At 40.9% G+C, this 25956-nt stretch overlaps 1 protein-coding gene across 1 annotated transcript; it reads left to right on the top strand.

Annotated features, from left to right (window-relative positions):
* The first annotated feature begins 1666 nt into the window (after positions 1-1666).
* MEX3C (mex-3 RNA binding family member C) lies at positions 1667-24055 on the top strand. The gene is made up of 2 exons (XM_037165069.2): positions 1667-2757; positions 21058-24055. Exons 1-2 carry the CDS (start codon positions 2037-2039, stop codon positions 22278-22280), a joined length of 1944 nt encoding a protein of 647 aa, XP_037020964.2. The 5' UTR covers positions 1667-2036; the 3' UTR covers positions 22281-24055.
* Positions 24056-25956: the final 1901 nt, after the last annotated feature.

Genomic DNA, 25956 nt, shown 5'->3' with positions numbered 1-25956 from the left:
TCAGTGTTTTCAACCCTGAGTTTTCAGAACCTATGTAGCTTTTTAAAGACATGTATAGATCCTCACTCCACATCTACTAAATCCAGAGAATCCAGTTTCCTTCTCCTGGCTCTGCATTTATCTTTTTTAACAACCCTTCTTCACCCTGATGTACAGTCAGGGTTGAAATCAACGTTCCAGAGTCTACTGCTACAAATGAGTTGTTAGGGAAGTAACATACAGAATTTTATGAGGATCAGGACACTTAATAACAGGAATGATTTTAGTGTCAGCTAAATTTCTCTAGGCCTCTAGCTGGAGGAGTAGCATAAGTTGTAGGTAGGGTTGGGAACACGGTCATGAAGGCGCGCACGCACACACACACACAAGACACAGTTAAGTCTTCTCTTGGGCATCCTAGACAGTTGAGAAAATTGATGCTCGTCCCAAGTTCACTCTTAAGAAACAACTTCGAAGCAGCAAGACACAATAAATCCAAGGTAGAAAAAGTCCCAAATTACAACTCAAAAACCAAGAGGCTTGGAGCTGCTATAAGTTATTCAGTACTTGATACTATGGCTAGGGTGAACCGAACTGAATTGAGGTGTGTTGTGAGTGCATGTAAGTGTAAAGTACAGTTTTCAAAGACTTAGCTTGAAAAAAAACTATACGATGTCACTAATAATTTTATATTGATTGAACATTAAAATAATACTTTGAATTAGTGCATTATTATTAAAACTGCTTCTTTTTTCAATGAGGCCACTGGAAACCTTAACATTCCACCATTTGGTCGTATTATAGTACAGGATAACGCTCGTAGTTAACACTAACCTGGGGAGACTACCTCCCTGGGCAGTACCGTGGGAAGGGCATCTTGAAGGAACAAAGGATTTAATTTTTTTTAAAAGCCCCTAGAACTTAAGTTAAGCTTTTTAACGATCCCGATGTAACCAGCCGGCTTCACATGGAAAGCCCAGCCAGCTGGAGGTAAGAGCGGGCCCTGCCCCAAGGGAGGAGCGTTCACGGGTCGCGCAGGGAAGGCCCAGGAGCCACGCGGCTCAGGAAACCACCCCCGCGATTCGATAGGACACCCCACTGGCCCTCCCTTCGACTCTCATTAGGCCCTAAGATGAAAAAGGAAATCTCTTCCTAAAACTGGGAAAACAACGCCCTCAGGTCCTGTCTACGCTCCATTCCTAGGCGGCTCCCTCAGTACGATTAAAAAAAAAAAAAAACACCTACTCAGGTGGGTCACAGGCTGTTGGGGAGGGAAAGGAACCAAAAGGAAAAACCTTGGTCTCCACTTCTACTGTACGCGCCTGCGCAAAAAGCCCCTACTTACTCCCTAGTTTCATCCTTTGCTATTGCGCTCCTTCGTCCCTCCTCCTTTTCCCCGCCCCCACCTGGGGGAGCGTCACAAAGAGTGACGTGTAAATCGAACAATCAGTCCCTCTCGTGAGCCAGTAAAGAAAGGGGAGGGAGGAGAGGGGGGAGGGGAGAGGACTTAAGGAGAAGCCTTAGGGGCTAGCTCGTCCCAGTCACCCAATAGGAAGCTCCGGGGAGGGGAGGGGCGGGGCCCGTGAAGAGGGTTGGGGGGTGGGGGCTAGGGAAAGGACTTAGAAGGCTGCGGGGAAGAGAGGGCGGACTCCCAGAGATTAAAAGCGCCCAATCAGACGCGCGGGCTTCATTCTGAGAGCGGCGTGGGGCGTCGCCGCCGCCGCCGCGCGCGCCGGGGGCTGGTTAAGGCCATGAAACAAAAGAAACCCTGAGAGGGGAGCCGCTGCCACCTCCAGCAGCCCGCCCCGCTGCCGTCCCCACCCACCCACCCTAGTTACCTACCTCTACCTCCTACCCCAGCCCCTCCACCCCGCCCTCTCCGGTCTCCCGGCGGACCTGGCGCTCCGCAGCCCGGGTCGCCAGCCCTGCCACCTCCCCAGAGGAAAGGTGTTTGCGCGCTGAGCAGGGCCCGGGCCCTGTCCGCCATGGGGCTCGCCGCCCGCCTCGCCTGACCCGGCCGCCGCCGCCGCCGCCGCCATTGACAGTGCGCCGCCGCGATGCCGAGCGGCAGCTCCGCGGCCCTGGCCCTGGCGGCGGCCCCGGCCCCCCTGCCGCAGCCGCCCCCGCCGCCGCCGCTGCCGCCGCCCGCGGGAGGCCCGGAACTCGAGGGGGACGGGCTTCTGCTAAGGGAGCACCTGGCCGCGCTAGGCCTCGACGACCCCAGCCCGGCGGAGCCCGGCGCTCCAGCGCTGAGGGCCGCGGCGGCGCAGGGCCAGGCCCGGCGGGCGGCGGGGCTGTCTCCGGAGGAGCGGACTCCGCCCGGCCGCTCGGGAGCCCCAGAGCCGGCCGAGCTGGAGATAGAGGAGGACGAGGAGGGGGAGGAAGCGGAGCTGGACGGAGACCTGCTGGAGGAGGAGGAGCTGGAGGAGGCAGAGGAGGAGGATCGACCGTCGCTGCTCTTGCTGTCGCCGCCCGCGGCCGCCACCTCCCAAACACAGTCCATCCCGGCCGGGTCCCTGGGGTCGGTTCTCCTGCCCACTACCGGCTTCGAGGCCCGAGAGGCGGCCGCGGCGGCGGGGGTGCTCTACGGAGGGGACGATGCCCAGGGCATGATGGCGGCGATGCTGTCCCACGCCTACGGCCCCGGCGGCTGCGGGGCGGCGGCGGCCGGCCTGAACGGGGAGCAGACGGCCCTGCTGCGGAGGAAGAGTGTCAACACCACCGAGTGCGTCCCGGTGCCCAGCTCCGAGCATGTCGCTGAGATTGTCGGTCGCCAGGGTGAGTGCGGGGAGAGGGCTTTATCTGGGCATGGCCTCGGGCGTGGGTGGAGAGGCAAAAGAAGAACTTGGAACAAAAAAGGCGAACCTGGAGAGTTCCCGAAGTCCGCCGCGAAGAGGTCGGGGAGGAACCAAGGGTCCACGAGAGGAGATGGGTCACCTTTCGAAAACCCTCTGTGTTCCGCTCGTTTTGCATGATAAACGGTGTTAAGTTTCTCCAGCCACCCAATCCGACGGTGTTCACTTTACTCGAGCTGTATTCGTGGAACACCAGACTGGCGTGGCACCAAAAACCTCAGTGAGGTGGTAAAAGGTCGGGTCGATTGTGCATTCGGTGCTGTGCATGGAAAGGGCCGAGATTGCAAGTTTGCCCCCACAGTGCCTGTAAAAGCGCTCAGTTCCTTTTACAATAGCTTGTTCAGATGAAGAAATTGACAGAAATGGAGGCTTGTGGAAGAAAGAGTTCATTCGAGAGGATAAGGGATGTTCTAGTGGTGGGTTTCACCACCACCACCCCCGCCCCTCCGCTATTCAGAAACTTAGCTTTTGAAGTGCAGCCTAACTCTCGGTTGATCTTACTGTATTTCTTTGGTGCATTTTAACTCTCGAAAAGACGCGTTAGCTACCTTTTAGTACACTTTAGTATACACGATGAAGAAAAATTGACCAGTAAGGTAACTGAGTTAAGGAACTTTATGCATTTATACCGTTTTTGTAAATTCCTTTCCACACTTGCCAGCACACCAGTACTGCAGACAGACTCCTCCCACATTGTTCAGACAAAGGACCTATGTCTCAGATTCCAGTAGATTTGTGAAGGTGGGGGAAGGGGATGCCCAGAGTACCTCTGTATCCGACATTTTTGGGGAAGGTCCGGTGCTCTAGTGCAGCTTTCTCCCCTTTATTGAATACTACTTGCAGCTGCCTTATTTCAGTATGGGTCGGACTGGTTGATGCATGTCTTTGCTGTGAGGTTGAGAACAGTGTTGGGGTCAAATAAAGAGAAATGATGGCGCTGCTTCCTAAATGATCTCATCTTTCCCAAGTGGTCTAAAGTACACATAAATAAGAGGTCTGTTGACATGGTGGTTTCAGATATCAGAGCTGGCTCATTTCTTACCTCCTGGATTTTAACAAGAAAAGCCTATCTGAAATCTGGATAGAGGAGATAGCTTATTTCAGACCTCCTGATTGGTACTTAAAGGCACTATAGTTTGGTAAATAACTTTTGCCTGCCTTGTTTGAGTTTTTGCAGTACTTGAGATACTAATCCAGGAGAGAATTGTTTCACCTTACATAGAGTAAAATGATAACATCTCAATTTATGGGTCCAGAATGAGTTGGCCACTCATTTAAGCACATCATTTAAGGAATTCCTCATTTAAGGAATTGCTATGTATCAGGCTTGAATTTTGCCAGACATTGAGTTTATGGCAGATGAGGATCTAAGATTGGTTCAGAGTTGCTGCTTTTGAAAGCTAGTAGTCTAATAAACAGTGGAATGGCACTAAACTGATGTGCAGTTCATGGCACTAACTGTAATGTGGGACAAACAAAAGTCATGCATCTGAGAACACCAACCCTGAGCAGTCTTAGAGCATGGACAGGACTTTGTCAAACGGGGGTGGAAGGAAGCCTGAGGAACAATGAGGAAAGCTGTGGAGGAATAGTCTCCAGGTATGATTGCAAAGTTTCATTGTTTTGGGGGGTGGGAGGGTTGTTTTTGATGCTTAAGATCTATAAAGGGGAATGGAGAAGAGGGGCCGGGAAGGTGTATGTAAGGTAGAAAAAAAAGCCCTTATCACCTTACTCTAGGATGTCACTTCCTTAGCACAAGCTATAAGTGTCCTTATGGCGACGGTTTAGGGTAACAAAGGAGAATATTTACATGCCAGTTTGACTGAGGACAAGGGAATGACATCTTTTGTATATTTGGTTTAATACAAATTTTTCCTTCTCTTTACTAGACCCTTTAAAGCACTATAAAATGGTCTTTAATTGCACAAACTGTTATCTTTATACAACTCTATTACTTGAAAGTAAACTAAATTTATTCTAAGTTTTTATAGTGCACTATCTATTAAATTGCTGATAAAGTCTGTAGTTTTTATTGGTTATTAATTAATAAGGAAATGTGAATTTGTGTCTTAGAACACGGAGACAGATTGCTGACTATTCCTTTGTGCTTACTACTTTCCCAGAATTCACAGCACTCTTAGAAGTATGTCATCATCCTACCTTAAATCTTAAGAGCGGAAAGTCTTGCCCTTTGCTGTTCTGAACTATTTAACTAGTGGATCGTGGACCCCTCTGCCACCCCCATTCCTCAGCAGCACCATAATAAAGCTTGCAAAGTACTTTCACACTCCTGCAGGAGAACTGAGCAACTTCTAATATTTGCATCCTTCTATAGTGTGGTCATTTCTCTTTTCCCCCAAGTGAATAAACAGGGCCGATCATTTAATTTGTTTGCCTTAGACGAACTAAATTTTCATTCTTAAGAATTATCTATTCCTGCCACTTTATTCATTACCTGAAGTCATGTTTTCTGTTTGACATCTCTTAATTGGTTTTGGAAATAATTATGCCACAGATGGAGATATTTATGACTTCAGCTCTAAAGAAAAGAGTAGGACAAATGGAATTCTGTGTCGGTATAGACTAGCACCTCATTTTGATGGCCTCTGGCTCCAGTGTCTTTCAAGAAGACAGACCACTGCGTTTGCTAGCGGTGAAAGTTGGCAGTGTTGACCTCATATTTATACTCCCCACCCATAGTGTATGATTGTTCACAAATGTTAAATGGTCCAATATTTTTAAACTTTACATTTCCTTTTTAAACCAATACTATAAAAGAAAGCCAGAAACTAAAGAGGCTTATTGATAATCAAAGAAGGTTTAGAATATAGGAATCAAAAGTAAACCTAACAGATTTAAGACTTTTAAAAATATATAGTATTTGCAAGACACTTTCACAGTTGTAAATAGATTTAAGTCAAGGGACTTGGTTCCAGTTTGTAGTCAGTGATATCCAACCAGTTAAACTAAAAAGTGAATTAAAGTAGAACAACACCACAAGGCCTGTCCAGAAAGTATCCAGTCATGTAATCTGAAAAATGGAGACATTTATTGAAGAAGATAACAAGAAACATGGTACAGAGGACAATGACGCCTCAGCCCCCTTCAAAGTAGACACCTTGAGACCTCACACAGTTTTCCCAGTCATCATCAGCTGCCCTGTCGTAGTTTCCTGAATCCCATCAAAGTTCAGAAGTTTCTTCCCCTTCTAAGGTGATTTTAGTTTTGGGAAAAGCCAGAAGTCACAAGGTGCCAAGTCTGAGCTGTAGGGGCCTGAGTCACCTGGGTGATTTGATGTTTCACCAAAAAACTGCATGAGATGGGATGCATGAGCAGGCACGTTGTCCTGATGAAGCTGCCAATCACCAGGTGCCCATAGCTTCGGATTCCTGAAACATCTGAATGGTTTCTGCAGAGGTATGTTCAAGCTTAACACAAAACTTGATGCAGATTTGCTGCTCTACTTGATCAGTCATTTTGAATTCGACGGCCACACAGTACTCATGCTCACTCAGTCGTGTCTACCTCCCTCCCCCACTGACTAGTACAGTGAAGTCATCATTGTGCACGCATGCACATTCCAGTCCACTCCTTGGCCGCCAGTTACATCAATGTCACAAAAACTGTTATTGCTATATGTTAACAATGGCTGGACTTTTTCCTGACTGGCCTCATATATCCATTTTTAACCACATTATAAATAAATATCAGCATCATGAATTCAATTGTTTTAAGACTTATAACCCAAGGTTTACTATCACTGTTTAAGAAAATAGTGTCTTCAACTACTTTCATTAGTGGTTTTGTTATATGTGTGTTTTCTAGCTTCATAGTCTAGAAAAGTCACCTCCAGCTTTTTTATTGCACACCTTGTCAAAAGAATTTAAACTTTTACTCCCATTGTCTGATACTTATCTATGACTATTATGCATGCTGATATATCATACATTATAAAACAAAACAATTTTGAATGAGTTTCCATTGTTACAGTGGAAATTGGCGTTCTATATCTTTTTCTGCATTCCAGTGGGTTTCCTTATACCCTACTCTGGTTGTCTCTGAGCTAGACCCTTTTGGAAATGATTTTCTTAATTAAGCCACTGTCTCCAGTTTCACGGGGTGGAACCAAGTCCTAGCACAACTGAAATAAAGCATGTGCGTATTTGTCCAGGAGAAAATGAAAAAGGTTAGTTTGCTATACGCATACTCCCTATTCAAGAAAAAATACACGTTTCATGAGGAGAAAGTTTCAGAATAACGCTGAAGTCCCCTGGCCATGGCTGGGCCTCATTCCGCCAGGGAGAGGTCCCGATTCAGTCTGTTGTCAGGGTGCCTGCCTGGGCTGCGGGTCCAGTCCCAGTCAGGTGTGTGCAGGAGGCGGCCGGTCAGTGTTTCTTTCCCTCTCTTTTCCCCTTTCCTCCCCTCTTTCTGGAATCAATAAAAGAAAAAAATATTTTTTTTATAAAAGAATAATGCGAGAGCACAGTGTCTCTTGTGGGGGGGGAGGATGGGGGCATCCCGTGTGCCAGGAATGTTAGATGCTTTACTGGTGCCATTTAACCCTGCTTGGCCATTATCCCCCACCTTACAGATGGGGAGACTAAAGTTCTGAAAGGTAACCTGCTCTTTGAACTGGCATGGGTGACCTCAGAGATGAAGGTTTCACTCTGGATTGTTGCCTCAGTACTGAAGCATCCTGCTCCGGAAGGTCACTGATAGGTTGGGTCGGTTTCTGATGTAATCGTGAGTAGGGATACCATGTTTTTAGTATGCATAACGTAAAATATCACTATCCAAATTAACGTAATAAAATTTTGTTACCTCTACTACTCAAAAGTCAGTTATTCTAATATTCAGGGTCTGGGTCTAAGTAAAAATGCACTGTCATTTTTAGTTCCGAAAGTTAATTTGTGTGTGTGTACAGACTAGATTTAGAAAATTAAATGTTGCAGCTTTCCTAGGCTTTAAATTTTAAATTTAGTTGCATGATTGTATTAGCTCTGGGACCATTTGTAATGGTTCAGTTATAATTGTTTTGCAAACTGGTAGGGGGAGTCTGCTGCCTTCTCTTCCTGCCTTACTCTGCTAATGAACTATTTTGATTCACTAGGAAGGAAATGGAAAATAAAATGGTAAATCAAGGGTGTATTTCTTACCTCCAGTTACCAACAACCTAAAAATGATCCAGAGAGTCAAGTGTTTGGGACATCTTACAGTTAGAGATTTTTATTTAGAAAAATTTTCAACAATGTTTATGGGTTGGAATTCTAGGTAGCTCTTTTTACATCTTAAGTTTTCAAAGAAAGGTGGCATCAGTTATAGGCATGGTACTTAATGTTTTGTGGGTTTGCTTTTGAATCAATTTGATATTTCTACAAATTAAAGAAAATAAAAACTTTGCCTTAAATGGAATATAAAAATGTTTTAGAATGTATGTTTTAATGTAAAAATTCATATTGTATAAACTACTCCAAATTGCCCTTAACAGTCTGCTCATCTGTGGAATTTTGGAAGGAGCCAGAAATGAGAAATTAAAATTCCTAAGTTCTGATTACTCTTTGCCAATAACTCACTTTGTGATCTGGGAAAAGTCACTTAAACTCCACAGGCTTGAGATTTTTTTCCTTTAGCTAGGTATAATCAAGAGATTCTGAGTGATACACAAATCTATTGATACATATAAGTGATAAGCACAGACAACTTTTGTTAAATTAAATCTGAAATTAATTTGACCCTCTCTATCTAATGCTTGCTGTTCACCCTTTCATGGCTCCCTTAGCAGTTTCACCCATTTTATTCTTCTCGGGAGACAGAACTAGAACCATCTGATGTCTGAATCTCTTTTGTTACAGAGATTGCGCACTTGTCCAGATAGGCTGAAATTATGCTGTGATAACAGAGAACCCAAACATCTCAGTGTTAAAACAACAAAAGTTTGTTTCTTAAAAAAAAAAAGATTTTATTATTTTTATAGAGAGGGAGAGAAACATCCATCACTTGCCTCTCCCTTGACTCGGGCTGGGGGCGGGCCAGCAACCCAAGGCCAGTGCCTTGACCTGGAAGTGAGCCAGTGACATTTCCGGTTTGCAAAATGATGCCCAACCCACTGAGCCACACCTGTCAGGGCAACAAAGGTTCATTTCTTATTATTCACAAGGGCTCTGCTCATTTTAATCATTCAGGGACACAGGCCAATGGAGCAACCACCATTTCAAGTGTTGGCTGGTCTTCCCCTGTGCCAGAGGGATAAGAGACAGTAACATAGCACATGCTAGTCTTTAAATGTTAGCCTTGGCAGTAATAATTACCAAATCTGTTCATATTTCATTAATCAGAGCAAGTCATCTGGCCACACCCAACTTCAAGTGGTCTAGAAAGTGCATTACAACCCGGGCCCACAAGAGAGAGCCAGAATATTAGTGAACAGCTATGATAACTATCACAGTATTTTTAATTTTTTTTAAATTTATTTCTTTTTAGAAAGAGGGGAAGGGAGAGAGAAAGAGGGAGAGAAACATCAATGTGCGGCTGCCTCTCGTGTGCCTCCTAGAGGGGACCTGGCCCACAACCCAGGCAGTGCCCTGACTGGGAATCGAACTGGCAGCCCTTTGCTTTGTAGGCCCATACTCAATCCACTGAGCTATACCAGCCAGGGCCACAGTATTATTTTTTTAAGCTATGGGAGTGTTACAGGATATTTTGAAATGTAATTTATGCCATGTAGAATTTGTAGTTTAAAATTAAACTCAAAGTGGCCCTGGCCAGGTACTTCAGTTGGTTAAAGCGTCGTCCTCATACACCAAGGTTACAGGTTCAGTGTCTGCTCAGGGCACACACAAGAATCAACCAGTGATGCATAAGTGGGTGGAGCAACAAATGTCTGTCTGTCTGTCTCTCTCTCTTTCCACCCTCCCTTTCCCCCAATCACTGAATAAGATTATTTGAAAAAATAAGCTCAATAGGAAAAACAGATAATGTTCATCAGATAATAAATAGGAAAGCTTAAAAGCGCTGCAGTTTAAAAACTCCTTTAGGAAACTCTAGATAGATTATGGATAATCAACTTTAGAACTCCATTGATGTTTTTATTAAACTGCATCTTAATGCTTCCCAAATGATTTATATGGCTTAATTTGTGGGTTTACTTTGAACTTTTTCCCATGTTACCATTAGGTACCATATAGATATTTGTAAAGATTAAATCTTAATAGTTAAGCCTTCATAATAACTTTCTAATGCTGTATCACCAAACCCAACTGTAAAATTGATTTATGCACAGACTGATGCTGTTTGAATAGAATTCATGTTCAAGTCTTTAGTTCATGACTCATTTTGAGAATTTTAAGTTACACACCATAAAACTATAGCACCTTTCATACTAGTGTTTGGGACTTAAGAACAATTCACATGGGTATGGTTTGGTTGCCTTTGTCCGGTAAGCAAAAGCTACCATTTATTGTGTGCAGGGAAGCCTGATTTGACCATAGGTAAAGTTGTATCATGAAATAGTAAGACTGGGCCTTAAAATGATAAAATTCTTTAATGAAAACTGCTGCTGTAGTTGAAGATAAGCAGAAAGTGTTAGTATGGTTAGTTAGAGTGTGGAGGGAATTGTGCCAACAATTAGAAAATGTCCCCATAAGATTACCAGTATAAATGTTTGTACTTTGGACTGACCTTATTTCTGTTCCCCTTTCTGTACCATTCTCCTTCCCCTTCAGCTTGTTTCTGGCTCTCCACCTATACCTTGTAGTATACTGCAGGAAAGGACACTGAACTTGCAGTTAGAAAACTAGGAGATGTGCTTTCACCATTTGTTGCTTATGACCTTGAACAAATCACTTAACCTCCTGAGTGTGTTCTTCCTCCTGTGAGGGAAAAAAACCTGTTCCATCTGCTTGCTTTCCCTGGTCCCTCCTGGTCCCTCCTTTGCCCCCCCATGTGTTGTGAGGATCAAGTTTAAGAAGTTGTTATCACTATACCATTGAAAGTATATGAGGCGTAAGGTAAGGTTTATAATTTGTTTTGCTACTAGATTTATACTCTGAGCACATAACTAGTTGAAACCAAAAATTGTCAGTCAATAAGTTTTTTCACTGGTATACCACTAACTAAATTACCTACATTATATTAATGTTTACAGTGCCTTCAAATTTATTTAAAATCAACTTTTGACATGAAAGTGGTAAAGAGCTAAGGTAGTCTGGAAGAGAGTTACTTTACAGATGAATTTGATTCATTATATAGTACTCAAACAGGTATTTCTAAGGTTTCTACTAGCAGCCTCTAAAGGGCATAAACGTAATTTAAAAATCTCCGGGTAGGAAAATTGTTCTGCCTTTCATCCCTCTTCTGGTTGTTGCACCTTTAGTGAATGAAAGGCAAAATATGAACCCTTTTAAAAATTATTCAGTGCTCTTGTTACACTAAAAAGGTAAAATAAAGAGGGGATTTTAGATTTAGTTTAACCTCTATTTTTAAAAATATCTCGTACATGCAGGGAATTCTGTATTTTCACAATCAACTAGGCAAATAAGGCATGTTGAGAGTGGCATATTTAGGAATCATTAGTTAATAACTTTAGTCAATTCTGAGTTTCGGTTTTCTCTCGTCTATAAAATGAGATTAAACTAGATCATCTCATGCAGTTCTTATTTTTGTCCACAAAGAGTTCCTAAAATCACGCAAACGTATTAGGTTTCAAATTACCAGTTAATTGACTTCAACATATCTCCTCCCAATTTTGTAAGGTTTATAGTATCTTAACATGCTTTTCATAATATAAGTAAGTTTTATTTTTTAGGAGTTATATTCTTTAAATGTTTTTAACTTCCTATAGAAAATTAATTCATTTTATTTTTTAATAACAACAAATGTTTAAGTGTGTCAGGCAGTGTATCATCTTGTTTGATCTATCATTTTCACAGCGGATGAGGAAACAGATCTATGGAGATTATAAATAACTCACTTAGAGTCTCAGACTGATAGAATTGGAGACTTCAACACTCCTGTCTTCAAAAAGTGGTGGAACAAGCAGACATAAAGTCAGCAAGGATATAGAAAAGTTGAACAGCATCACCAACCAACACTATAAAAAAATGACAGACCAGTATCTGTACATGAACATGTGTAGACACCAGATCCTTTTGGTGTTTGAAGCTGATACAAGTCAGTGAGGGCAGAACTGGATCTTGGTCATTTTTGCGCCCTAATGTCAAAGTACCTAAAACAAAATAGATGCTTTCTGTTTGTTTTATTGAACTGAATTGTTGGATTGGAAGTTTACCATTTTATTATTTAATTTCCATATTGTGGTAATTGGGGTTTTCCTCTCTTGCTTTATCTCTAACCCTTTGCCTAAGGAGCCAGCCAACATCAAGTTGTTTGAACTTTTTTTTTAAAGGGCAGTGGGTGCTAATTGATTTGAGGTATTAGGTGAATACTGGTAATAACCTAAACTAAAATCACCTAAATGAAGCTGTTTGAGTGCTTTTATAGTGATACCTAAAGTGGAGACAGTGTTCTTAACAACAACAAAAAAAAAAATCAGAAAATTTTGACTAGAAGAGCTGCAGGATGCACACTTGAACCCTAGAAACGAGAGCTGCTATTTCTGTGTTGTGATTTAGGAGTACACTGCATTGCTAATCTAAATCATTTATTTAAATGTTGGATTAATAATACTGACATTGGGTCCTTTGTAAAGTTAAAGGAGCTTCTGCATAGTCTGTCTATACTGTTCTAGGTTGTAGAGGACCTTATTTTATATAAAATCATTAAGTAATGTGACCCCACCTTCCTTGATTCTAATATATCATGAAAGGTGAAATAATGTGTTTCTTGACTGCTTTTAGAGAAAAACAGTATGTCTAATGAGAGGAGTATGGAGTTCAGGCAACTTGGGTTTGAGATCTGACTTTCCAACTGGGAGATCTTGAGCAATTCAGTTAAGCTCTTTTCTGCTCTCCCTAAAGCACACTATTATAATTAAATGAGACTATAAATAGGAGAGTTTGGAAAACTGAAAAGTAATGCTACAAATTTTTGTTAGTTACAAGTTAAGCACATTATTTTACTCAGTCCTTGCAACAGCCCCGTGAGTGTCTTTAATCATAATTCCTCACCCATGAAAGAGACAGAGGTTCAATGACCTCTTAAAGTTCACAAAGCTGGTTAGTGATGGTCCATCCACAAACTGGTGTTGCCAGCCACTGCTCAACGTACCTTTTCTTAAGGAAAGAAAGAATAGATACATGTATGTGGAAAATAGTGGTACCTTAAAGAAGAGGTGACTTGGTCAAAAAATAAAGCATTGGAAAGGGCCTTGAGGTTGAATGACCTGATATATTGAAACCATGAGTAACTGGTGATAGATTTGAACCCAGTCCTGCAGATAATCACTTTTGTGCTCCTTGCTTCGTTTCCTTTAAAATGGCCCTTGGAAGACTCACTGATGGCAGTGTGGTAATGAGAGTTATACCTCTGTTTGCACCACTCTCGAGTTGGCACATCCAATCTCATGTTTTCCAAATGTCTGTGTTTGTTACTTAGAAGATGTGAGGGGTTATGGAGGGAAATACCTGAGCAGAGACAGCAGAGGAAGAAGGCGTGTGTGGGAGACAAGACAGTCTGGGAGAAGGGAGGTGGGGTTAATATTAGGCCAAGGAGTTCTTACTATCTTGAACGTAGAAAGAATTTCTCAAGGAGTTTCGCTCCCCGTCCTCATTTTTATTAGTGTGTGTGCATACGTGTGTGTACACTGATTTCCTGATAGGATTCTTTCCCCTTCGCCACAGAACTGTTTGGGGAGGGTGTCGAAGAAAAGCATACCCAAAGGCTGACTCACCGTGAAAATACATAACGCAGTTTGGTGTTTGTAAGAGCTTTTTTCCCTTATATTACTGGAGGTAGCAAAAGTGAGTTTATAGTTGTGAGTATACAAAACAGTTTATTCTCGTGTTATTTATTAATTATTGTATTTTCTATACAAACAACTATAAATCTACTTTGCTGCCCCATCATGTACTAATATGTAGCTAATTTATGAAATGAGTGAAAAATATAATGAATTTAACTTCTGGCAAACCGTATTTTCTTTGTCAGAAATCAGCAACACTTCATAAAATATTTGGGGCTTTTTCCTTTAAAACAATAAAATGAAACAAATCTCCGCACCTACAAGATAGAGTTTGAAGCCTTGTCTGACCTTGGAGATGTTCACCTGAGGAGCCTTCTCCCCTCCAGTCACTTGAAGCTCCCACAGGAGTGGCCAGGTGTAGCATCTTGACTGCCATCTTGTACTCTTGAGTCCCTGCTTTGGCACTTGAACCCCCCTCTGCTTCTTCCCACCTTTCTTTAAGCCTAAATTCAAATGCTTTTGTAGCCACCTTTCATTTACTGGAAGCAATAAAGTCGTCTCCTTTTCTGTGCTCCCACTGTATGTCTATTTTCTTTAAAACAAATATATCAATATTGCTTACATGACTGTTTCCTCTCCTGATTATGAGCTTAAATAATTCAAACCACTTTGAATTAGTGCCTGCACCTTTCTAGGGAATTTAATATTTGAATGGGTAAGTTTAAGCATTAGGCTGCCTCTTGCACACCTCTAACTGGGGACCCACCCGCCACCCAGGCATGTGCCCTTACTGGGACTGATCCATTTTCTCACAATCGGGGATGTTTTTGGACTGGAGAAGGAGTGGTTTAGTTACAAACACCTAAGCAAAGCTCTTAGAACAAGTGGAGGCCAATTTGCCACCAAATTTTTACTCAGCTCTTGCCATAAACTCTTTGTCAACACAGTACTTATATATTTCTTTACCTATATTTTGGTTTTTAGCTCAATCCCATCAGTCAATTCTAATGTCTGTGATCCCCACACTTTTTCTGGCCCCGTATGTGTAGCCACTGCCCTGCGTTGGGGTTTAAATTTTTCATGGGCCAGATAGATACTTCCCTTGGTTCAAAAGCCAGGGACTTGGAAGAAAGAGAAAATAAATGGTAATGTGTAGTAGGCAGAGTAAATTGCCTTCTCCCAAAGATGCTGACACCCTAGTCCTCCAGAAACAGAATGTATATGCGGAGTATGGACCTGGAGATGCAGAGGATATTCGAGATCATCCGGGTGGGCCCTGTGTAATTACGTGAGAAACCCTTTCCCAACTGAGTCAGAGATGTGAGGAGGGGAGAGATCTGGGCATGAGAATCTGTTACTGGGAGCACAAGTCAGTGAATTTGGGTGGCCTCTAGAAGCTGGAAATGGCCTTCAGCTGACAGCAAGGAAGTAGAGAGCTCAGTCCTGTAACTATAAACTAAATTCTGCCAATAACCTGAAGGAGCAGGGAAATAGGTCCCCAGAAGCTTCCAGTAAAAAAGGAACACAGTCGTGCCAGCATCTTGATTTTTAGCCTTGCTGAGCCCCATGTCACACTTCTAACCTACAGAATTGTAAAATAAAAAATTTGGTATGTTGAAGCCACGTGGTAACTTGTTTGGCAACACCAGAAAACTAAAGCAGGGAATAAGCAAAATTAAAGAACAGAAAAAGATTTCTGGATTGAAGTCTCCATTTTCCATCTGGCTCTCAGCACAGCTCTCTAACTACTGAGACCAGCTGGAGAAAACCTTAAAGGACTCATGGTTAGGTCAGGCCCACCAAGGTAATCTGGATAATGTTCCTATTTTTAGGTGAATTGATTTGGACCATAATTACATCAACATTGCAGACTGCAATTCTATATCTGGTTATATGTACATCATTCCACATGTTGAAAGGTTTCAAAAAGTGGCTGTAAAGATGATCCAGTGCAGAGTTCTACACTTTTCCAATTGTGACCCCACCCCCCAAGCAAAAGTACATTTTACATTGAAGCCCATTGTACACATATTTTACTGAAATATTTGAACACATTGAGGTTTTGTTTGTTTGTTTTTAACGCTCATTTCAACCCATTAAGGTGACATTGCAAACCCACCATAGTTTGAGAAACACTGAAGATACAGATACCAACCTTCCAATTCTCCTTTCAGCTCCTCTCCCAGCAGCAAAGGACCTCCCCCCTTAATTGCTGAGGCAGCTGGTGGGAGAAGCTCTCCTGACACTGCAGAGGCAAGGCAGGACCTTTGCTGTGCTGGGAGGAGAGGACCAAAATTCCAGCTGGAGCTACAGGGTTTCGAGGTGAAACACAGCCCCAGCCAGAGTGATATAGAAAGGAGAAAGGGGTTCCTCCTACACTAGGGAGGTAAATTGGAGGCTCTGTATTTGGGGAATTTACCTCCAAATCAAAATAAAATTACAATTCTGAACGATGCTGCTATTCTAGTTCTTAACCTCTACACAGGCTGGTATACACCTTGTCATATGTTTGGGGTTTTTATTTGTAGTTGTAAGAAAATAATTGTTAGTCCTTACATCTTAGAAATAAAAAATCCTTGGCCCTGGCTGGTATGGCTCAGTGGATTGAGTGCTGGCCTGCAAACCAAAGGGTCACCAGTTTGATTCCCAGTTGGGGTGCATGCCTGGGTTGCGGTCCAGGTACCCTGTAGGAGCGCATGAAAGGCAACCACACACTGATGTTTCTCCCTCCCTTCCCTTTCTTTCTTCTTCCCTTCCCCTCTCTCTAAAAATAAATAAAATCTTTTTTAAAGCTTTTTTAAAAGTTTAAAAAAATAAAGTAACTAGTTACTGCCCTGGATGGGTAGCTTAGTTAGAGCATTGTCCTAATATGAACAGTAAAATGACAACAAACTCACAACTATCAACAACTGAACCTAAAAAAAAACAAAAACAAACTAAGCAGACCGCTAGAATTAAAACAGTATCACAGAAATGAAGATCATATTCAGGATTATCAGTGGGAAGGGGGAGGAGGAGAATGGGAGAAAAGGTACAGGGAATAAGAAGCATAAATGGTAGGTACAAAATAAGGAGAGGTTAAGAATAGTGCAGGAAATGGAGAAGCCAAAGAACTTACGTGAACAACCCATGGACATGAACTAAGGGAGGGGATGTTGGTGAGAGGGGTGGTACAGGGTAGCGGGGAGTAAAGGGGAGAGAAAAAATGGGGAACTAATAGCATAATCAATAAAATATACTTTAAAAAAAAGAAGGAAAATCTCACTACTAGCCGAAAGTCTTATCGATAAGCTGTCTAATAAAATTGTCATTTTTTAATTGTTCTGACTTAATCCTATTTTTTTAATGGTGTACAAGGAAAACTTTCTCCTACCTGTCCGCTTAAGTCAGCCAGTTTTATGACTGCATAGTATTCTCCTGTGTAGCTGTATAGCCTCACATTAATATAAACCACAAGTGAGGAACATAATGCAAGGGCATTTTGTGCCCCTGCAAGTATTTGCAGAGTCCACTCTGCGAGTGGGACCATAGAGGCTGAAGGATACCTGCAGCTGTAACTCTGGTGGGGCAGCTAGAGATGAGGGGTTTTTACCCTTTCCTTCCTAGCACTGTTTGTGGTATTTGACACTCTTACAGGTGAAAAGTAATGCCTTAATTCATATGAAAATGGGAACTTGTGTGTTCAGAGCCATTTATATGTTTCTTTTTCTGTGAGCTATTTCTTTTACCTGTTTTTCTGTTGGGCTTTGGTGTCTTCATACGTAGGATGGAGTATGTGAGAGAAAAATTAGCTATTTGTGATGAGTTGTAGATGTTTTGACCTTGTTATGAGTGGCTATTGTCACACAGCAGTTTCTTTAGTGCAGTCTAAGTTATTTTATAGCTTCTGCATCCTGTGCTGCTGTGAGATTATATATTCTTTTCTTATTTTTTCAGTATCTTTGAATTTTCAAACACAATCTAAAGTACTCAACCTTTTTATCTCCACCTGAAAATTAATAAAACAAACTTTTTTCTCCTTACGTTTGTGTCACTTAGTTAGAACTCTGCCTATTCAAATTGTCCCCAACTTTAGAATGTGCATATATTCTAGAAAATCTGTGTTTCTGTAGAAGCAGTATTTTGATTAATGAAGTTTTCTTGTACTCCTAATCTGGGTTGGGTTACTGTGTTAAAGCTGTTCTATAAAATTCAGGAGAGAGAAGACATACTTCTGCTTTTGTTGGCAGTAGCTTAAAAGGAGTTGGGTTTGCTACCTTCCTGTTACCACTTTCCCCTGCTGGGTAAAGCCTAAGCACATGACCCTCTTGGGTAGCGTGTGAGGCCTTACAACCCCCATCTCGAAAGGAGTTCATGCTCAAAACGTTCATTTTCTGTCTGCCTAAACGAGCCATATGTTAAACACCTATTTGTTAGATTCAGCCATAGTCCAGATAGTGTTCTATGTGCCTTTGGGCATATTTCTTTAGTTAGTATTATGCCTACTAGGTATTAAACAGAAAGCATTCTGTTGCATTAAGATGCAACTGACCGTTGATTTATAGTCTTAGAAGTACTTATTTAGAAAAGTTTTAAAATTCAGCTTCCTAATGATGAAGATTAGTAAGGCTGGAAAAGCCAATCCTTGGGCTAATGAGTCCTCCCTCTGTCCTTAGAGAAATTGCCCCGTGTTCTCTGCGGTGCCCTCTGTCGGGAATGTGATTCTAGCAGGCTGCCTTCTTGCCTTGTCTTCTTGCCAGCGCAGAGCATAAACTCGGGTATCCCAAGCACAACAGCAACTCCCTGAATTCTGACGTGAGCACTTATCAGCTACATGCTCATATTACCCCTTTCAAAATTTCTTAGATGTCTTTCCATCAGTCACATACTGGCCAGTGGAAAGTGGTTTCAGTTTTTGGCCCCCAAGCATCACCTACTGTGCTGAGACAAATACATATGGAAGTTTTATTGCTCTGGTCTTCCAGTTGATTTTATATTATGGAGCAAAAAGCAGACATAGTGTTTTCCTATACTCAAAAGTGGCACTATTAGTTTAATCTTCTGGTAGTTCATTATAGATATAAATGTATAGCAGCACTCTTAATTTTAAAAACCTGTGTTTTACAGTAGCATATATTTGATGCATGGTAGTAATTTCTTCATAACCCCCAAACCACCCCTTCCCTTGGCTCTTGTGACCTCATCTAGGTACTACCCTACGTACTTTCCCTGCAGTTTTGCTTTTGGCCATTCCCCGCCCCCCCCAAAATCTGTTCAAATGACTATAGCCTTCAGGTTAGAATAAGCCTGACTCGTAAAGGTGTTTTCATGATAGGTACCTAGGATCCAGGATTGAGAAAGCAGCCGTTTGTAAGTTCTACTACAGTTTGTTAGAAAGAGGAACAAGATCTTCATTTGTGGTTGAGATCTCAAAGTTCCATGGTAGGGTTGAATATGCTATAATTGAAGTGTCAGAATAATAAACGCCTTTTGAAAAGGTTGGATTAGCAGTATGGGGCCAGAATATCAAAGTCTGGGAAAGCCCAGCAAAAAAATGCTTAGCTACAAAGCGGTATGTGTAAGAAAGGTCCAATATTGTTACATAGAAAAACAGTGATCTTTGTTTCAACAAATGTTGGTGTGGCCACCCCATGACAGGTACTTTACAGTCAAACCACTCCTGAGGGCGAGGAAGCCCCTTAGAGGATGAGGCATCTAAACTAAAATCTTGAGGGCTAACAGGAGTTAAAGAGTCAGAACTGCAAGGTAAAGAGGCAAGGACAGAGGAACATTCTAGTCATGGAAGCAAGGGGGCATGGATACAAATTTAATAAAGAGTGTACCCTACAGAGTTTAAGAAGTAAGAATGGGGGGGGGGATAAAGCCAGAGAGAGCTACTCGGGTCCAGGTAAAGTGTGCCCCGTTTGCCTTAAGGTAAAAGGGAGCCATTAAAGCACTTTATGCAAAGAAGTGGTCATGTGATCTGTGCTTATTTAGCGAAAGTATCATTTGATTAAAGGGAATGTAGAGAATGGGTTGAAGTGAGGCAATACTGGAGGCAAGGAGGTCTGTTGTGGAATGACTATTGTAAGTTATGCAGGTTAGAACCGGTGTCTGTAAAGACTTAACTTCAGTACTTTATCAGTGTATGGGAGGGGTGGATAAAAAAAAGGGAAAGAACTGCCCAGATTGTGATGAGTATCTTCAACAGCACTTAACTTCTTTATTTGGAGGACCTAGGAATAGCGTGATACATTCATGAGAATAAATCTAGTAAGCTTCATGTTAAGGTCTTTGAAAACTATATGCTGCGGTGGTATATTTTACATTTTAGGTTACAGTTTGAAGCCTTCTGATCTTACCCAGTTGGCACTGGTATGAGTGATTGTTCCAGAAAATTACTAGACAATCGTGTGTAGTTATACATAATGTCTTACATGTTTTATTTTAACTTAAATATACTTGAGTTGTCCTTCAATAAGACCACATCCAATGCTCATATTCCATACAATTTCCAGTGTTTCTTTTGAATTTAGCCAGAATTTTAGTGAGTGCAAAGTAAATTCTGTGTTACTTGTTTAATCCTAGGCTTGCACAGTTGTCTCACCCATACATAGTTCAGCGACACCTTTTATTCCCTTTAAGGTGCTCATCTGTGTTGAAACTTTCAAAAATAATCAACTTAATTCTCATACAAATATAATGTTTTAAATTCATATTTCACTTATGTAATCATTTAGTTCACTTGTGAATACAATTAGCATAAACAGACAAGGAGAAACACGACTGATTCTTAAAATTCAGCTGATATAAGCAAAATGAGATGACCTACTGGCCACAAACACTTTGCCATTGTCATCAATTGAGTTTTACGAGGAAAGAGTAGTGTTAAAATGATAAGACAATTAAGTGGAAACTAGTTAAAGAACATCAGTTATATGGTATAGTTGTATGAAATTTGAGGTTCTTAGACTAACAAAAAGATGGTAGATTTTCAAGTCAATAGGTTTAACCCTGACTTTGCCACTTACTATCTGTGTGAATTTGGACAAGTGGTACTGTTTTTCTGCACATTTTCCTTTGCAGTAAAAGGAGTAAAATAGTCTAGTTCTTAAGGTTATTGTGTAGATTAAGTGAGAAAATAGATGTTAGGTGTCTGACATGTGCATTGATGGTTTTTCTTTGCCACCAATACTATGCAGAGTAATAGTATAGTATTACTCTGTAGGTCAAGTTCTGAAGGTCAGACCACTCGTGGTATAGCTTGCCTGTATAGAGCACTCTAGCTGCCCAGCAGAGTTTAGTTTGAAAGGAGCGCTTTGTGATTTGTTTATCAGTATCATTGAAGTAGATGTTGATTCTTATGACATATTTTCTTTCTAACAGGCTGTAAAATTAAAGCACTGAGAGCCAAGACAAACACGTATATCAAGACACCTGTTCGTGGTGAAGAGCCCATTTTTGTTGTCACTGGGCGGAAAGAAGATGTTGCCATGGCCAAAAGAGAAATCCTCTCAGCTGCAGAGCACTTCTCCATGATTCGCGCATCTCGGAACAAAAATGGCCCTGCCCTGGGAGGGTTGTCAAGTCCTAATCTGCCCGGCCAAACCACCGTTCAAGTGAGGGTCCCATATCGTGTGGTAGGATTAGTCGTTGGGCCCAAAGGAGCAACTATTAAAAGAATTCAGCAGCAGACCCACACATACATAGTAACTCCCAGCAGAGATAAGGAGCCTGTCTTCGAAGTGACAGGGATGCCTGAGAATGTTGACCGAGCGCGAGAAGAAATAGAAATGCACATCGCCATGCGTACAGGAAACTACATTGAGCTCAATGAAGAGAATGATTTCCATTACAACGGTACCGATGTAAGCTTTGAAAGCGGCACTCTTAGCTCTGCATGGCTCTCCTCCAATCCAGTTCCTCCTAGCCGTGCAAGAATGATATCCAATTATCGAAATGATAGTTCCAGTTCTCTAGGAAGTGGTTCCACAGATTCCTACTTTGGAAGCAATAGGCTGGCTGACTTTAGTCCAACAAGCCCATTTAGCACAGGAAACTTTTGGTTTGGGGATACACTACCATCTGTAGGCTCAGAAGATCTTGCAGTTGATTCTCCTGCCTTTGACTCTTTACCAACATCCGCGCAAACTATCTGGACTCCATTTGAACCAGTTAACCCACTCTCTGGCTTTGGGAGTGATCCTTCTGGAAACATGAAGACTCAGCGTAGAGGAAGTCAGCCATCTACTCCTCGTCTGTCTCCTACATTTCCTGAGAGCATTGAACACCCACTTGCTCGGAGGGTTAGGAGCGACCCACCTAGTACAGGCAACCATGTTGGCCTTCCAATATACATCCCTGCTTTTTCTAATGGTACCAATAGTTACTCCTCTTCCAATGGTGGTTCCACCTCTAGCTCACCTCCAGAATCAAGACGAAAGCATGACTGTGTGATTTGTTTTGAGAATGAAGTTATTGCTGCCCTAGTTCCATGTGGCCACAACCTCTTCTGCATGGAATGTGCCAACAAGATCTGTGAAAAGAGAACGCCATCATGTCCAGTTTGCCAGACAGCTGTTACTCAGGCAATCCAGATTCACTCTTAACTATATATATATACATAAATACTATATCTCTATATGGACTCGTAAAGGCATGGGTATAATGGTACCCCCAGTAAACTTCCTAATGAATTCTTATGACTGTTATCAGGCTTTATTGGGATTAGGCTAAAGTTGTTAGTAAACTTATAAAAGGCTGCTATGGTAACACTAAACCTAAGTGGTCTCTTGTCTATTAGTTTGGTTTGAATTATTAATATTATCCTGTAGACCCAGAGACATAGCTTGTGTAAGAATTGCTAAAGCTGAAGTTCACCTCTATGGAGTGAAGATAATCATAGGTTGTGTGAGCCTGTGAGAAAAGTATATAGGTCTAAGATTTCAAAACAATGGGTCCCAAAGCCTAACCACATTAAGAGTTTATGGAGGGTACTTGGCATTACAGATGATTCAGACACTTCCAGGGCTGCCTTCTTTTACACTGCCAGTTTTGACAAAACAGGTTTGTTTGTGTTTTTATTTTACAACAATTTACGCCTAATTCTGCAGGATTACAAGTAACTTTTTAATGCATTGTGAATTACTGGTAATAATAGGGCTGATGGCAGTTTACTCAATCACTGGTTATAATTTGGGACAAAAAAACTGCTACATTGACCTTCATCTCGCCCAGCTGGTATGATCAGTGGATCAGGAATGCGGTTGTGTCGATGGTGAATTCCTACCCATTGCCTCCCTCAGTGAATGTGGAAATGGCCACCTGGGTTTTCGCATTTCAGGAAGGGCTTTGGGGTTCACCTGTATTGGCTAATCATTGAGGACGTGAACATTCCATTCATTAGTCTGATCAAGCTATTGATTAATTTTTAGACTCTAGATCAAAATGTGAAACATTTTATGTTCAATCCATATTTGTCTTGCACATGATAAATATATTTTTATTTTTTAGTAATTTAGGGAAGGGGTAGGGAGAGAGGGATAATAATGCCCTTGGCATAATTCACAAAAGCAGCTGTGACGACCTCCAATCAGTTTACTTCATTTCAAAACTATTTCCAATCACAAGGAAAGATTGAAGATACACTTTCACATTTCACCTGTGGATGTCTGTGACGTCATCCTCAGTATGTTCCCAAATCTGTGCTGGCATCGACAGGACAAAACATTATACTGGTGGGTTTTCTACTAATTATTTTTTTGAAGCGTTATTTTCCCAACACAAAAGAGCTTTTTTTTCTCGGTATAACAAAAATTGAAATCCTATGTGTATTGAATAGTAAATAGACAAATTTTATTTTTTATTTCCACTTGAAGAGTTACATTTCGTATAAAAGTTTACAAATAACGGTTTTTATTTTGATTTTTTCAGTATAAAAAAATTGCCTTGATGGCATATTATGATGTAATGCTAATTGCTTGTAGGATAGTTAAATGTCAGTATTGAAACCTAATCTTTAGCTGCCGTCTTGTAGATATGAACGAATGTTCACCAAGCATGTATTTTGTATTTTGTTGCATTGTACACTGCAACTAATAAGCCAAGGAATTGACATATATATTAGGTGCGTGTACTGTTTCTAAAACCACAAACTAAGAATGATAAATTATCAATATAGTTTAGTATTTGCTAATTTTACTACACTCTTTTGTTATGTATATGTAGGGAAGTCATAGGGATTATAAATTCAATTTGAGTAAAGTTTAAAACCATATATTTTATGATAAAGGGCCTTTAACTTAAGATGGCCAAAGCACTGATATTATATATTTGCTGTAAAGAGAATTATAAGAGTTTTATTTTTCTGATATTAAAAGTTACTTAATAAAGACTTGTTTCCATTAACTTAAATGTATTCTCATTGGTGTTTTTTATGTGATCGTTAGTTTAGACTGGAAGATACCTATATCCAAAATTGAGTATTTCCTTTTATTTTCTTTTACGAAGTTCTCCCTCCAGCTACTTGTGTTCTCTCTTGTGAGTATTTTTAGTGTGGTGTTAGTGCTGAATGTGTCACTTACGTTCCTATCCAAATGTAGCCTCTTCTTTAGAGTTTTAGCTAGTTTTAGATTGTCTTAGTTGCACTTTTGTGTAGCTGACCACAAGTCATTACTATTAAGTTAATTATAAATAAAATAGAAAATGACTTTGTATAGGTTATATTAACTAAAACCCTGAATTCAACTTAGACTCTAGTCTCTATCCTTTGTTGAAAATTTTTGTTTTTAATCACCAAATATATGAAACTTTTTCCCCCTTATATGTAGGTACATGTACAGGATGGGCCAGGGTAGGCTTTATAGTTGTTGATGTGGAAATAATACAGGGTAAGCAAAAGTAGGTTTACAGTTGTTCATATGGAAGAAAAGACATGCAGGTTATGATTATCACAATAACTGTATTAACTGTTTCGCGTACTCAACAATTGTAAACTACTTTTGTGCACCCTCTGTATAATACAAGAATAACAGTTCCACATACTCACAACTGTAAACCTACTTCTGCCATTCCTGTATTTAATTTGCTAGGTACCTTCTGAAAGGTTTTGTTGTTGACAAAAATACTGCTCCATTGGTGAAACCAATTTGATGAAGCTGGTTGGAGTAAATTGTTGCTAGTAAGCAAGACTAAAGATATTTCTAAGATTGTTCTAAAGAAACAGAAATTCTATTCATTCTTAATACTTAGAGGTATTTATTACACACCCAGAATAAGTCTTTTTATTGTTGGTTTTGGATAGATTCTTAGGCCATGCTAGAAGACTAGAGTATATAGATTTGATGGTGGGCAAGATCACTGCCCTAGAATTATTTTGCCAATTTAGGATTAGCCTCCAAAAATATGGAAGTTAAATTAATCCGGTGTGTTATATAGTATTCATACAACTCCAGCATAAATTGACCAATAATAATTTCTTAACTTGTACCCAATGTAAGGTCAAGATCTTTCAGAGGACCTTGAAATAATCTACTTTGAAGGCTTTCTTTGGCAGAGGAAGCCAAAACTTTGTCTGAAACTAATGTTAGCCAAGATAAACACTTAGAAAATTCTAAGTCTGGATCTGCCTTTCCTCTAGTGCCTGAGTTAATTTTCTTCCTTATGCAAGTGTTGGGGGAGGGGCTCTAAAAACCTGTGGACCTGAGTTTCCAGGGAATCAAAGCCCCACGCTGCACAATCTGGCATGTGAAAAATCAGAAGTTAGGCAACCCTCTTGCAAAGGACTCCACAATATTCCATTTTACAATCTTGTAGAATAGATGCCAATCTAGAAACATTTGGTTTGCCAACCTAGCAACTTAATTATGATATGTAATAATATGTAATTCTTTATAGATAGGGTTTTAACAAAGGAATCCCCTTGCAAAATAAGTTTTTAGCAAGAATAAAAAGGCCAGATACAATAATTAGGTTTAGGAAATTGGTGTAGGTTTGTTATTACACTTCACATTATTATTAGTGTATCTGTAAAACACACATTCTCAATCTGCTGCCTATTCTCCCCTCAAATTTCTACTGTCTCATTCCAAATTTTTTTGTAAATAGTGAGGGTTAGGGATATTTATGATACATCATGAACAGTTTTTTCATGTTAGTATACTTCCATAACATAATTTAGTGGTTGCAATAATACTGTTTTATAGCTATTTCATACCTTAACCATTTTCTGTTCTGTTAGTGATTTAAATGACTGGGCTCCATTAGCTTTGATGAAATAGGGAGGGA

Source organism: Artibeus jamaicensis, unplaced genomic scaffold (genome assembly GCF_021234435.1).
Source record: "Artibeus jamaicensis isolate MK-2021 breed Jamaican fruit bat unplaced genomic scaffold, CSHL_Jam_final contig_354, whole genome shotgun sequence".
Taxonomy (NCBI): domain Eukaryota; kingdom Metazoa; phylum Chordata; class Mammalia; order Chiroptera; family Phyllostomidae; genus Artibeus; species Artibeus jamaicensis.
This window is presented reverse-complemented; position numbering and strand designations above follow the sequence as displayed.